Genomic DNA, 12609 nt, shown 5'->3' on the forward strand with positions numbered 1-12609 from the left:
GCCATGGCACATGCTCAGTCTGGACACACAAAGATCAGGTCTGGGAGGCATGAATGAAGCATATCAGGTAGGTGTGTAATTTAACATCTGTCTGCTCAACAGCAATTCCTGAACTAACACTAACCCTACCCCACCCCGACCCGACCCCTCCTGCACACAGCAGCACTTCCAGAGCAGCGGGTTGATGGAGTCCTCAGCAGGAGCTCCACATCTGTCCTCTCAGCAGGATGTGAAGTAGGTGGGACAGAGGGCGGAGTTTCCTCCAGGAAGAGGGTTAGTAATGGCAGTGGCAAGACCAGACTGGTTGGGGGAGGGGTGGCGAGGGGACAGGAAGGGCCTCTCATCCAGCACAAAGGAAACAGTCCTTCTACCCAAGTCAAACCTTCCTTATTCCAGCCACTAACACGTGAGCCTGCAGTTTCCTCTCCACTCATCCTGAAGGGGTGTCCAGTGTGTCCAATACAACAAATACACAGTCCAGGGATCAACTGAGACAGAGAGACACCCCTCCCCCCACCCCGCCCCTTATGGCTAAAGATGGGCTCAAACATCCAGGCCACTACCCAACATTTTAAAGTCAGTAGTTGAAGGGCTGGGGCCATTCAGTGTCAGAGCATTTGCCTAAGGGGTACTAGTGAGGGCTGGAGAGGTGGCTGAGTGGTTAAGAGCATGGACTGCACTTCCAGAGGCCAATTGGTTCTGAGCACCCACATCAGGCAGCTCACAACCACCTGTAACCCCTACTTCAGAGATGGCATGCCTCTGGCCTGCTCAGGTACCTGCACCCACACTTGAAAAAAATCCTAATGAACTCCAGACACTACATAGAAAAAAAAAGCCAAATGTGGCGGAGCACACCTGTAATCTCACACCTGGGAGGTGGAGGCAGGAGTATTAGGGGTCAATCCTTGGCTACAGAGGGAATTAAAACCAGCGTGGGCCCCATGAGACCCTGTCTCACCACAAATCTCCCACCCCCAATCCCAAAGAAAGAGTAAGTGTGGTAACTGAACCTAAGGGCAGGAAAAGATGAAGAAAAAAAAACGTAACCTCACATGTAAAAGTCTTTTGGATGTTTTAAGCAAAGGTTACATGGCAGTCATGGGGGTTCACACTTTTCATCTCCACACTCAGCAGGACAGGCAAGTAGATCCACGTGAGCTCCAGGCCAGTCAGAGCCACAGAAGAAGGCTCTGTCTGAAGGGGAGAGGGGGAGAGGGGGGAAGGGAGAGACGGGGAGAGAGGCAGAGAGGGAGGGAGGGAGGGGAAGAGGGAGAGAGGGGGAGGGAGAAAGAGAGAGAGAGGGAGATAATAAAGAGAAGGGTGCTGTAGAAATAACTTAAGATCTAAACTACACCCTTATCTACCTTACATGTACATCCAACTTCCTGCATTACCTGCATTATACTTATCATTATGAAAGATATATGCATGATACTGTTGTCTTTTTAAGTTTCATGAATGGATACATTTCCTTTCCCATAGCTGCTTCTGCTGCAGCTGCCACAGCGGTGAGCAAAGACAACACTCACTGGCAGTCAGTGAGTCCCAGCTGAGTGGCATGTGCTTTCCCAGGGAAAGCCAAACTCCAGGCAGGAACATGCTAGGGCAGCAGACTGCTGCCCACGACCAGCGGGAGCTCTTTGGATGCTTACCGGCCCCAGTATCCCGAGGACAGACTGAGTCCTGACTGAGCAGCTCGTGAGGATTCAGCAACACAGCCAAGTAATCCAGTCTGGAAGCTCTGAAAACAAACAGCCCCACTCCACCATTTGGTCCAACCTGTGGAGGACTTGACACAATTCAGAAAAAATTGTGCAATAAATCCATGTCTTAGGACAGGTTCTGAGTGTATCCTCCCTTCCCAGAAGCCAAGGCTGCCTTAGACTTTCTGGGAGAAATGAAAGTGAAACCAATGCATACAGTGGAGCATCATCTGTCCCCCACATCTGCACACCACAGACAGCACACTGTATTCATTACTAAGGAAGGGGCTCCCTGAGGGTGTGCCTCATGAACGACATCAGAGAGCCCAAATTCAGCCTTTCTCCAGTGTTGACACGAAGGAAACTTGTAATGTGCTGCTGCTGCCAAGTCCACTGGGTTGGTATCTTATCATAAAACGGAAGACAGTTTGAAGTACCTCCCACCTTGGTGTTAATACACAAGGCCTCCACATCAGGCTACTATTTAGTTGCCTACTTCCAGCAAAGCCATCCAGTCCCTCTGCAGGGGAAGAGCAAGGGTAGTCACCTATGGATTCTGTGATCTGAACCCAGGTCCCAACACCACAGCAGAGGAGCCCAAGTTCTCATCATGGAGCGAGGAGGGGAGTGTCACATGATTTTACGCCCCATTGTTACCATTCTGCCATCACAGATCAACAGTCAAGCCCAGGTGTTCTCACCCGTCCTAATGTGCCAACCCTGCTGTAGAGGTCCTCATGTTGTGGTGACCCTCAATCACATAATCATTTCAGTTGCTACTTCATAACTGTAAGTTTGCTACTGTTATGAATCGTATTGTAAGTATCTGTGTTTTCTGATGGTCTTAGTGACCCTGTGAAAGGGTCATTCGACCCAAGAACCACTTCTCAAGTCAGTTTGTGGGCTCAGGTTTTGTCCCCACAATCTGTATGTCTCCTTCCCCTCTGCTCACACTGTCCTCTTTTACAGTCAGCAAGCCAAGCGACACAATGACAACTGAGCCCCATTACTTCATTTTTAAACAAATCTGAAATGAGACCCAGGCAGGTCCGTGTTTCACCCAGGGTCACACAACTGGTCAGGGTAAAGCTGAGACCCGGAGTAGGCCTCTGCAGTCCTGTGCATTCTTCCTTCATCAAGACGCCTCCTGAGACCTGCCAGAAGACAGTCACATGGACCTCTACGTCTTCTCTCTGCGTCTCTCCTGGGTACAGCTGTCACTCACCAATGCCCTTCCTTCCTATCTAACTCGGTACCCATGGCAGAGGAGGAGGAGGAGCAGTCACGAACAGCAGCTGCTGCACTTAGAGGACACTTCTACCATTTGTAATTTTATATTTACCTTGAAAAATAGAAAACACCTTCTTTTCAACATATTACAAAGATCCATAGTTATAGTCACAATTTAAATTCAGAAAAAAAAAAAAAAAAGAAAGAACTTCAGATTCCGGCATTACACATGCGATCCTGAACTATCATCACTTCCTTCAAAGACAAGTAGGGTGAATCTGTAGTCACTGTGGTACTCACCACAAAGGTGATCTGATTGTGTCGGAGGTTAAGTTCAGTTAGCGAATCCAGACCATTGAGATTGTCAACGTGACTCAAGAGATTCCTGGCAAGGTTTAAAACTCTCAAATCACACAAATGATTAACATTTTCAATTTTGGTGATCTGTATAGAAAAAGGTCAGGGAGAAGCATGATTAGCATGGACATGTCATAAAACTCCAAAAATAAAATATTCAAGCCACCACATTTAATGACAAGTTTATACCGAGACATTCATAGTCCATCTAAGCATCTCACTGCAAGTCCTATGAAGTCATTTAACTCGTGAAAATTAGCTAAGGATCCTAGTGACAATTTGACCCTAACAAACATATCGAGAAATAGAAATTTCCTCAAATAACCATGCATTTGGAGCAGCTCTAAGGCTACCAGCTCCTCCATCTACATACTACCTGTCATACAGAAACTGACTCTGGCCCCAAGTCACACGCTCACAATGCTTTGACAAGGCACATCAAGCCTCTGAGAACAAAAGCAAAGGACAGGACTACCAGGATCTTGAGGTCAGTGAAGAGTCTGACTGGAAAGATCGAGGGACCAGGAGCCCCTGTGGGAGGAAAAGATGGACTCTGTAACAGAGGAGCTCAGGCCAGGAGACAACACTCAGTCAGATGCAATGTGGTAGGCCCTAGCCCGCAGAACAGAAGAACTTAGGTTGTGGAAGCCACAGAGGCACAGAAGCACGGGCCCACAGCAGAGCAGCCTAAGTTCAGGAAGTGAGGCAAGCACGCCATTATTATTACTCAGTCAACACAGCCCAGAGGTTGAGTGTCTATGACACAGGAGGTGGGTGAGTACTCATCAACCTCTTCACAGGGCATCCTTAGGAAATAGATTTATTCAATGTGTCACTTTTCATTAAGGGGATACATCTCAGGGCTGGGAAGACCCCCGGGGCTGGGAGAGCTTGCTGCTCTTGCAGAAAATCAGAATTCAGTTGCCAGTGCCCACACGAAAGCTCACAGCTATCTGTAACTACAGCATCAGGGGATCCAATTCTCTCTTCTGACCTCCATGAATATGAATATGAATCTGCTCATTTACATTGCTATAACAATTGGATTTTTAAAAAATCTAACATTTCAAAACAAATGTTTGCTAAAAGGCTCTTTTTTTTTTTTTTTTTTTTCAGATCCATAATACAGTTTCCATGCTGTTATCTGGACTCTTTGCAACCGACAAACATCTGTATTTTTTCTAGGCTCAAGAAGAGACATATGCAATGGTGTATTATAAATTGGAAACTATATGAAGGTAACCTGCAGTTATGTTTAAAATTGTTCCAAGTTTTTTCATCTAATTGATTTAAAGTAAAATAAAGTTATATAAAAATTTAAAAAGAAATAACCAGGTTATGGAGACTTATAGATGACAGAACTGTACAAGAAGATACAGGGTAAGACACTTGACAATAAACAGATGATGTAATCTGAAATATATGGACTTAAAATTGTAACATAGAGATTACATAAAATGAAATTAGTAATATAAACACAAACTTGAAAAACTCTCCCGAAATACTGAGAAAAAACAGAAGTAGGAGTGTGAGAGACAGGTGTGGAGATGCACAGGAGCTGTAATTACAACAGAAAAGGAAGCGGTGTGAATGGCAACTCTGCTGGGCTCAACTTATAGTAACTCTGCTCACTATAGCTGGGGTCAGTGCACCCCGCAAGTCCCCACAAAAAGGGCGGTTTCCTAGGGTGCGGGTATCAGGAGGTGCCATGAGTATTAAGAAGTAAGGCCTAGAGAAAGGTCATTAGGTCACTAGGATGTGCCCCTGAAGGGGATTATGGGACCTCAACCTCCCCTCTCCTTCTGTTTCTTGATTCAAGATGTGAATGTTCTCGCTAATGATTTCTCCTGGCTTTGCCAGAAGCCCAAATGCAGCCACCTTACTTTAGATTTGAACCTTTGTGAGCCAAAAGGAACTTTTCTTTAATGCTTGAATGGTTTATGCCAGGCATTTTGTTTTCACGAACTAAATTTGACTAAGTACAGCAATCCTTTCTTCTATCTATATCCCTGAACATTCCCTTAGAAAACTGTTTCTCCAATTCCTCACAGACCTGCCTGGCCTAAATTAGAGCCTCCTGTATTTTTCTGCTACTTTTGCTTTGGAAACATTGTTAGTGCTTTTATTTAAGTATTATTTAAGTATTAGTCTATAACTTTAAAAATATTTGTTTATCTTCTATGTATACATGTTTTGCCTGCATGTTTGTATGTGTGCCACATGTGTGCTTGGTGCCCTTGGAGGTCAAAAGAGGGCGTTGGATCCCCTGGAACTGGATTTATGGATGGTCATGAGCCACAATGTGGGTGCTGAGAATTGAACCCAGGTCCTCTGCAAGAGCAACATAGGTCTTAACCACTGAGCAATCTCTGCAGACCCATTAATCTACAAATCTGTAAAATGATCACTAGGGATGTTAATCTGGTTTCTTACAACTCTGTAAGTCACAGCAAGTGGTGGAATAAAGTCAGTAATTTTCCCAGCCGTGGACAAAAGGCACATGGACAGAGAAAGTGACAGTAGCTGTAGACAAGAAGTGTGCAAAGAGCACATGGCTTTGATTGACCGACTTCACAGACAGACAAAATGATGATGGGAATGTTGAAAAGGAAGGCCTAACTGTGAGCCACAGCACCTAGAGTCCAGGGCTTCTGAACACATCAGTTCCAGTGCCTGGATAAAGACAAATTTCCCACTCTGGATCAGGAAAGGGCAGTGTCTGCCAACCACAGGAAAGGTATGTTCACCCTGAGAAAGCTATTACTGAAAGAATAGAATCTTCTAGAAGCACATATGTACCTTTTTGAAGAATCTCTAGGAAAACAAAGTCTGTTAAGCCAGCTCAAAATCTGGACTAGAAACTAGAGCCAATCTCCCAGACTCCTCTGTATTCACCACTGCTCTCATGGAGAAGGCTAAGTCTTAATGTTCCTACTTATTAAATATTTATTCGATCTGTCACCTTACCACAGACCTATCACTAAAGTGTCTCCACTGTGAGATTACTCTGACTAGTGTTCCAACTGTCCTCTCTCCAGAGAACAGCTTCCCCCTGTGCCAGTCAGTCCTTTATCACTTAATTCAAGAGTCATCCAGAAAGAGGAAACCTCAACTGAGGCAGTGACCCCCACCAAACTGGCCTGTAGGTAAGTCTGTGGGGACATTTTCTTAACTGACTTACGTTGGAGGGTGCAGCCGACTGTGTGTAGTCACCCTGGGCAGTTTGGCCCTGGCTGCTACTGGAAAGCAGGCTGAAGAAGTCATGAGGAGCAAGCCAGTAAGCAGCACCCCTCCACTGCCTCTGCTTCAGTTCCTGCCTCTAAGTTCCTGTCTGACTTCCACTCATGATAGACTACTGACTTTAAGCTTTCTTCCCTGGGGTGATTTTGTCATGGTGTTTATCACAGCAATAGGAAGCAAACCAGGACAACTCCTCTCCACCACGTTCCACCCTTCCATCCATTTCCTGACCAGAATCACCACTCCTCAAAATATTTTCATGTCCATAAGACAACTGTGCTGAACATTATGCTCACTAGGCAATCTTAATTTCTAATAAAGCAGAATAAGGTAGAACAGACCAATTATTAGATATTGATTTATTTAATGATTCACTTACAGCACCACTTGGACCGCCTATAGCCACACATGGGTTCCCTTGCTACCTGGAACAGAATGACCTGGAGACGTGGCTGAAACAAAGGCTCGTTGCCCTTAACAACCTGATGATGGCCACACCATGTAAGCAGCTGTAACATCTCGGTTGTAACATCTCTGTATCAGCTCACTTCCCCACTGTGTGGTTACAAACTGGATCCGGCACTGAAGCCTTTCAGGGGCTGTCCTGGCTGTGGTCCACTGGTGACGTCTCCTTTCCTCCACCCTCTCTGGTGTTGAGTGCTTACTCCAGAAAGATTCCCACAATGCTGATGAGAGTGAATTCTAAAGATCATAAACTTTCACTTAACTGGTGCTTAAGCTTTATTTATTTTTCTTCTATTTATTGATTTTATTTGGGGGGAAGGCATTCGGATGCCCGGCATGAGTGAGGTTAGAGTTTCCTTCTGCCATGTAAGTACCAGGGATAGGTCAGGGAGTCAGGTTTGGGAGTACGTGCCTCCCCCTTAACTGTCTCTCAGGCCCTGATGCTAATCTGATGTTTGTATCGAATGGTTCACCTTTTGATGTTTTAGGGACCTAACATCACAAAAGCTGACCCTCTTTGCTCTGAAACACAAGTTTTGCTTGTTGAAGTTGAGTATTTTAAAAGAAGACTCAGATTCTCATTTCAAACTCCCTCCTTGTGACTATGGAACTTTAGGAAATAACTATTTGGTACAAACGTGCAATCTTAGTATTGACTCTGATAGCAAGAAGCTGTAAGCTACACAGTCTGGTGAGCCTATGATGCACAGAGTGTTTGCATGAACAGTGGCCAGCAGATGGCGCTTGCATACACTCAAGTGACTCGGTGTTCGTAACAGGTGCCTGCAAATTCTCAGAGGTATACCATAACTTTAAAAACCTCATGCAATCATTATTTCTATATCAAAATAGTCTTACTAAAAGTATTAGCACCATAAAATGCTTCACCTGCATGACAGTTTTAAAATGGTGTGTATGACTGACTGCTGATCTGGTCGTCAAGCTGCCTGGATGTGGAATGAACTAAGGTGCAGGCTGACGAACACTCCGGAGGGATTTTCTTCATCAGAGTACTTGAAGTGGGAAGATCCACCCTAAATGTGGGTGGCAGCCCAGATAAATGGGTACAGAAGAAGGAAACTTTGCTTTTTGCCTGCTCACCCTCATTCTTGCTGGCAAGGTTGGCTGCCATCCTTCACAGGTATTAGAACCAACTTCTCTGGGATTCTACTGTAAACTGTAGCCCAGAAGCTCTCCCAGAACTCTCCAGGCCTGTGCATCAGACTGGGCCTGCTAAAACATCCAGCCTTGCAGACTAAGCAACTAGCAGGTTTTTGTTCTCCCTAATGGGAGATGTGATTGTTGGACTCTAGAGTATGAGACATTTTAATAAGACACAAGACACACACACTGTCTTAGTTAGAGTTTCTATTTCTATGGTGAAACACCATGACCAAAGCAACCTTGGGGAGGAAAAGGATTTATTTGGCTAACACTTCCACATTGTAGTAAATAACCGAAACAAGTCAGGACAGGAACTCAAACTATGCAGGAACCTGGAGGCAGGACCTGATGCAGAGGCCATGGAGGGGTGCTGTTTACAGGCTTGCTCAGCCTGCTTTCTTATAGAACCCAGGACCACCAGCCTAGGGATGGCATCACCCACAATGGCCTGGGTCCTCCCACATCAATCACTAATTGAGAAAATGGCCTACAGCCTGATCTTATGGGGGCAATTTCTCAATTGAGGTTCCCTCCTTTCAGATAATCCTAGCTTGTGTCAAGTCCACATAAAACTAGCCAACAGATACATGATACAATTTCTGTTCCTCTAGAGAATCCTGACTAATAAGTATGCTACAAGATAACCATTTTACTATGATAAAAAACCAACTTAAAAACCCACAAGGGCATGACAAAATCCAGGACAGTGATGACCTCTGACAAAGAAGCAAGGGGCAGGGTGAATAAGAAACACCAATGCAGAAGGAAGATTTCAGGGCTTGAGTTTGCCTACATAAAAACTGTCCTAATTAGACAGCTCCTCAGTGTCTCAACTGTGATTTACTTCTAAGAAACTAGGAAACCCTGCACTAGACGGCTGAAGGCCTTAGGAAGTCAGTGAATTCATAAAGTGACTCTTACAATTCAATGTTAGCATGATTCTGGAAACATTTATAACATGAAATGTGCTACAGACTTTCAGAGAAGGAGGGAGGGAGAGAGGGAGTGGAGGGAGGGAGGGAGGGAGGGAGGGAGGGAGGGAGGGAGGGAGGGAAGAAGAAGAGCTGTACAATACCTGATTTCCATGAAGGTCCAAGACATCTAAATTTTTTAGATTCTCCAGATTTGAGATTTTCTTGATTCTGAAAATCAGAATAAGCAGAATTGAATAGAAATGTAGATACATCACATCTATGAGTGAATCAAAGCTGCTGAGGCAGAAAGGTATGCTCATTTTAATATTTAAATTCTCCACCTCCCACTGAATGCACACAGAGTAGTAACAGATGCATGCTATTGGGGAAAGATGCAGAAATGGCTCATTTTAGAGAAAAGCAATGCTACTTCTGACCTCCAGTCAAAGCGTGTGCTGTGGGGGAGGGCGAGGCAGTGCCAGGCACAGCGGAAGTGTTAGCCAAATAAATCCTTTTCCTCCCCAAGGTTGCTTTTTGAGACAGGGTGTTTCTCCAAACTTGGAGCACACCATTTTGAGTCCACTGCCTGGCCAGCAAACCCTTACAATCTGCCTGTTTCCACTCCCCATCACGGGGGTTACAAGTGTGCAGGACCATGCCTGGCATTTTTAAGGGGAGATCTGAACTCAGGGCCTCATGCTTGTGGACAAGCAGCTTACCCACCAAGTCATTTCTCCAGGCCCAGAATCATGGGATTAACATTTGAAATTCACTCTCCAGGGATAACAGAAACTGTCATCATCCAGAGCACTCTGATCTAGAGGCCCAATGGAACCTATGTGTAGTTAGAGCTCTCTGATCCACCCACTGTAGTTATCACAGCAATGTGGGACTGGATATTCTGAGTAGTCATGTAAATGACAGTGAACCTGAGACCTGAGGGCTTAGAAGACACAAAGGAAATGGCACTGAAGAAACTCCACCACGGGCTATTTGCACCTAGCAGCCTGTATGCTCTGGTCCCACTGCCTCAGTAATTGTCAAAAGAAGGTGGGGAAATCTGTTCTGACCAACAAGAAGACAGAGAGTCATCCACACCACACAGCTAGAGATGCTCAGCCAGGCCCCTTCTGCTGGCCAGAGCTCTCATCTAAGAGTCGATGGGACCTATGTCAGCAGATGTTCCATCCAGGAGCACTGGCAGATGTTTTAGGAATCAGAGGTGCATGCAACAGATACTTGTGAGACACCTGATCTCGGAGAGTGTAGCATGTTTTCATGTAACACGGTTCCCTTTGATGCACGGGCACTAGCAGTTCAACAACTGTTTAACAGTGTCTCCTGTAAAAACCAAAATACAGCTCTGCAGAGCAAGCAAGCAAAAAGACGGAGGAGGAGGAGGAGGAGGAGGAAGAGAAGGAAGAGGAGGAGACTATTAGATTGTTTCTATTGCAGAAAACAAGCACTTAGCAGAGGATGTTGGGTCCCTAAGAGCAGGGGCCCCAAGGACTTCAATAAGGCCCAACAATGCTGTCTTCTGGGTCAAGATGAACAAACTGTTTCTGAGAAATGGAAAAGTAGAACCAGGCAGGAAGAAGAGAGAGATGATTTTAACTGGTGTAACCAGGACCAGCATTTGAATATTGTTTACAATTAGAGTTTGGGGAGCACAGGTCTCTCGAGAATATCGTCATCTAAGGATGAAAAGCGAGACATTCAGGCAGTGGCACTCAAAAGTAAATGTGAGCCAGACACTAAGAACCAGAAAGGAGCCATGTCTGTGGAAGCCAGCAAGACCCACCTGGAAGAAAAGCCTTAAAGTCAGCTTCCCTCCTCACTTTCCCCAGTAAGCTGCCCAGAAACATCCTCCTGGTGTGTGGTAGTTTATACACAGCTGACTATGCCAGATCCATCCGACCACTCTATTCCACATCTCTAAAATGAAAGGACTTACTTCTGAGGTCACTTCAAATCTTAAGATTCTATGGCTCTATAATCTCCCAAATTCTATGTGAAACTTTTTCTTTTCTTTTATGTTTAATTATGTGTTTATGTGTGTGGAGAGCAAGTGAGTGCCCTGCCCACAGAGGCCAGACAAGGGCATCAGATCCCCTAGAGCTGGAGTGAAAGGCTGTGGAGGACAGGCCTGACATGGATACTGGGAAATGAACTGCAGTCCTCTGCCAGAACAATATGCACTCTTAGCCACTGAGCTACCTCTCCAGCCCCTCAAACTCTGTAATTTATTTTTAGTGGAATTCTTAATGCAACATTTGAACTAATAAACTATACTGATAGAAACTTTCAGAGAAACATCAGGGGAAAATACAATCCTAAAATTCCAGGACATGACCTCAAGAATACAGTTAAGAACACAACATCTCCGAACACAGCACTTGGAATATTATATAATTTAGGCTGAAATAAAGAAAACTGGAGAGGCAGGAAGGTCACACTGACCTCCTCCCACCATTTTCCCCTCAGGCCTTAAAATGGCTCTCTGACCTACATCCCTAAGAGTACTTCCGGAGCCCCTCAGTCCCTCAGACCAGATGAGTCCTGCCTATAAACAGAAAACAACAGGGATGCAAACAGCCACAGAAGGAACTGCACAAAGGGCTAGCTGAGTCGTCCAGGTTACGACCACAGACCATGTTCCTTCTGTCCAACACATTCCCCTATGGTTGCCCATGAGCCATCAAACCTACGACTACAAATGTAACTTTTAATCTGTTTCTTTGGGTCTTCTTATCTGAAGACTACCGTGTCACGTTGTGTTTTCTCTTACAAATTGCTCTGTTATCAGGGGTCAGCCATGAACCTTGCAAAGGGCAAAAGCAAAAAGTGTTACTAAATTTTAGACTCTGTTAATCCTTCTTCTAAGGTATCCAAAGTTATTTGGTAAAACTGAATGACAAGTCCGAAGTGATTTCAAGGCCATGAGTCAGGAACTGTGTAGCTACTGCCCGGTGGAGCTATGGAAAGGGAACTGGGGCAGGACACAAGATGTGACACTAAAACAGACTGAGGGACTGGGGGGACGGCACCCTTGTTAAGAGCAGTTGCCGTCTTCACAGAGGACCTGGGTTCGGCTCCCAGCACCCACATCAGGCAACTCACAATGGCCTGCAATTCCAGCTCCAGGGGATTTAACACCTTCTTCTGGCCTCTGTAGGCACCAGGCACACAGGCAGAACAGAGACATGCACTCAGGGAAACACAGACATATATAAAATTAAAAACATAATATTCAAATAAAACATACAGGAACTACACTCTGAAAAAGAATTTACCACTGATTCAACAATCTCAAAGCAGCAAATGTCCCTCTCAGGCAAACACTAACAAGAACAGCAAGAAACACACAAGCCTCAAGCGAGCACACATGCTTAAAATATACCCTAAGAAATCATAAAGTCAAAGCTGGGCTCTTCCACTCACTTGTGTCTTAGGCATGGCACTGGAGCAATGCCAACAAGACTGTCAGACTGAGTGTCCCGCTGAACAAAATCAGGGCGGGTTCCTCCAGTGCT

The 12609-nt window shown here is 45.2% G+C and overlaps 1 protein-coding gene across 4 annotated transcripts in view; it reads right to left on the reverse strand.

The window, feature by feature from the left end:
- Lrrc49 (leucine rich repeat containing 49) overlaps positions 1-12609 on the reverse strand; it is a 105470-nt gene that overhangs the window by 79199 nt on the left and 13662 nt on the right. For all 4 annotated transcript variants that reach the window (XM_036192150.1, XM_036192147.1, XM_036192149.1 and 1 more), the window contains 2 exons: positions 9238-9304; positions 3237-3380 (listed from right to left, as the gene is read on the reverse strand). In XM_036192150.1, coding sequence (XP_036048043.1) covers positions 3237-3380; positions 9238-9304 — 211 coding nt within the window. The remainder of the gene's footprint in view (positions 1-3236; positions 3381-9237; positions 9305-12609) is intronic.

Source organism: Onychomys torridus, chromosome 7 (genome assembly GCF_903995425.1).
Source record: "Onychomys torridus chromosome 7, mOncTor1.1, whole genome shotgun sequence".
NCBI classification, from domain to species: Eukaryota; Metazoa; Chordata; class Mammalia; order Rodentia; family Cricetidae; genus Onychomys; species Onychomys torridus.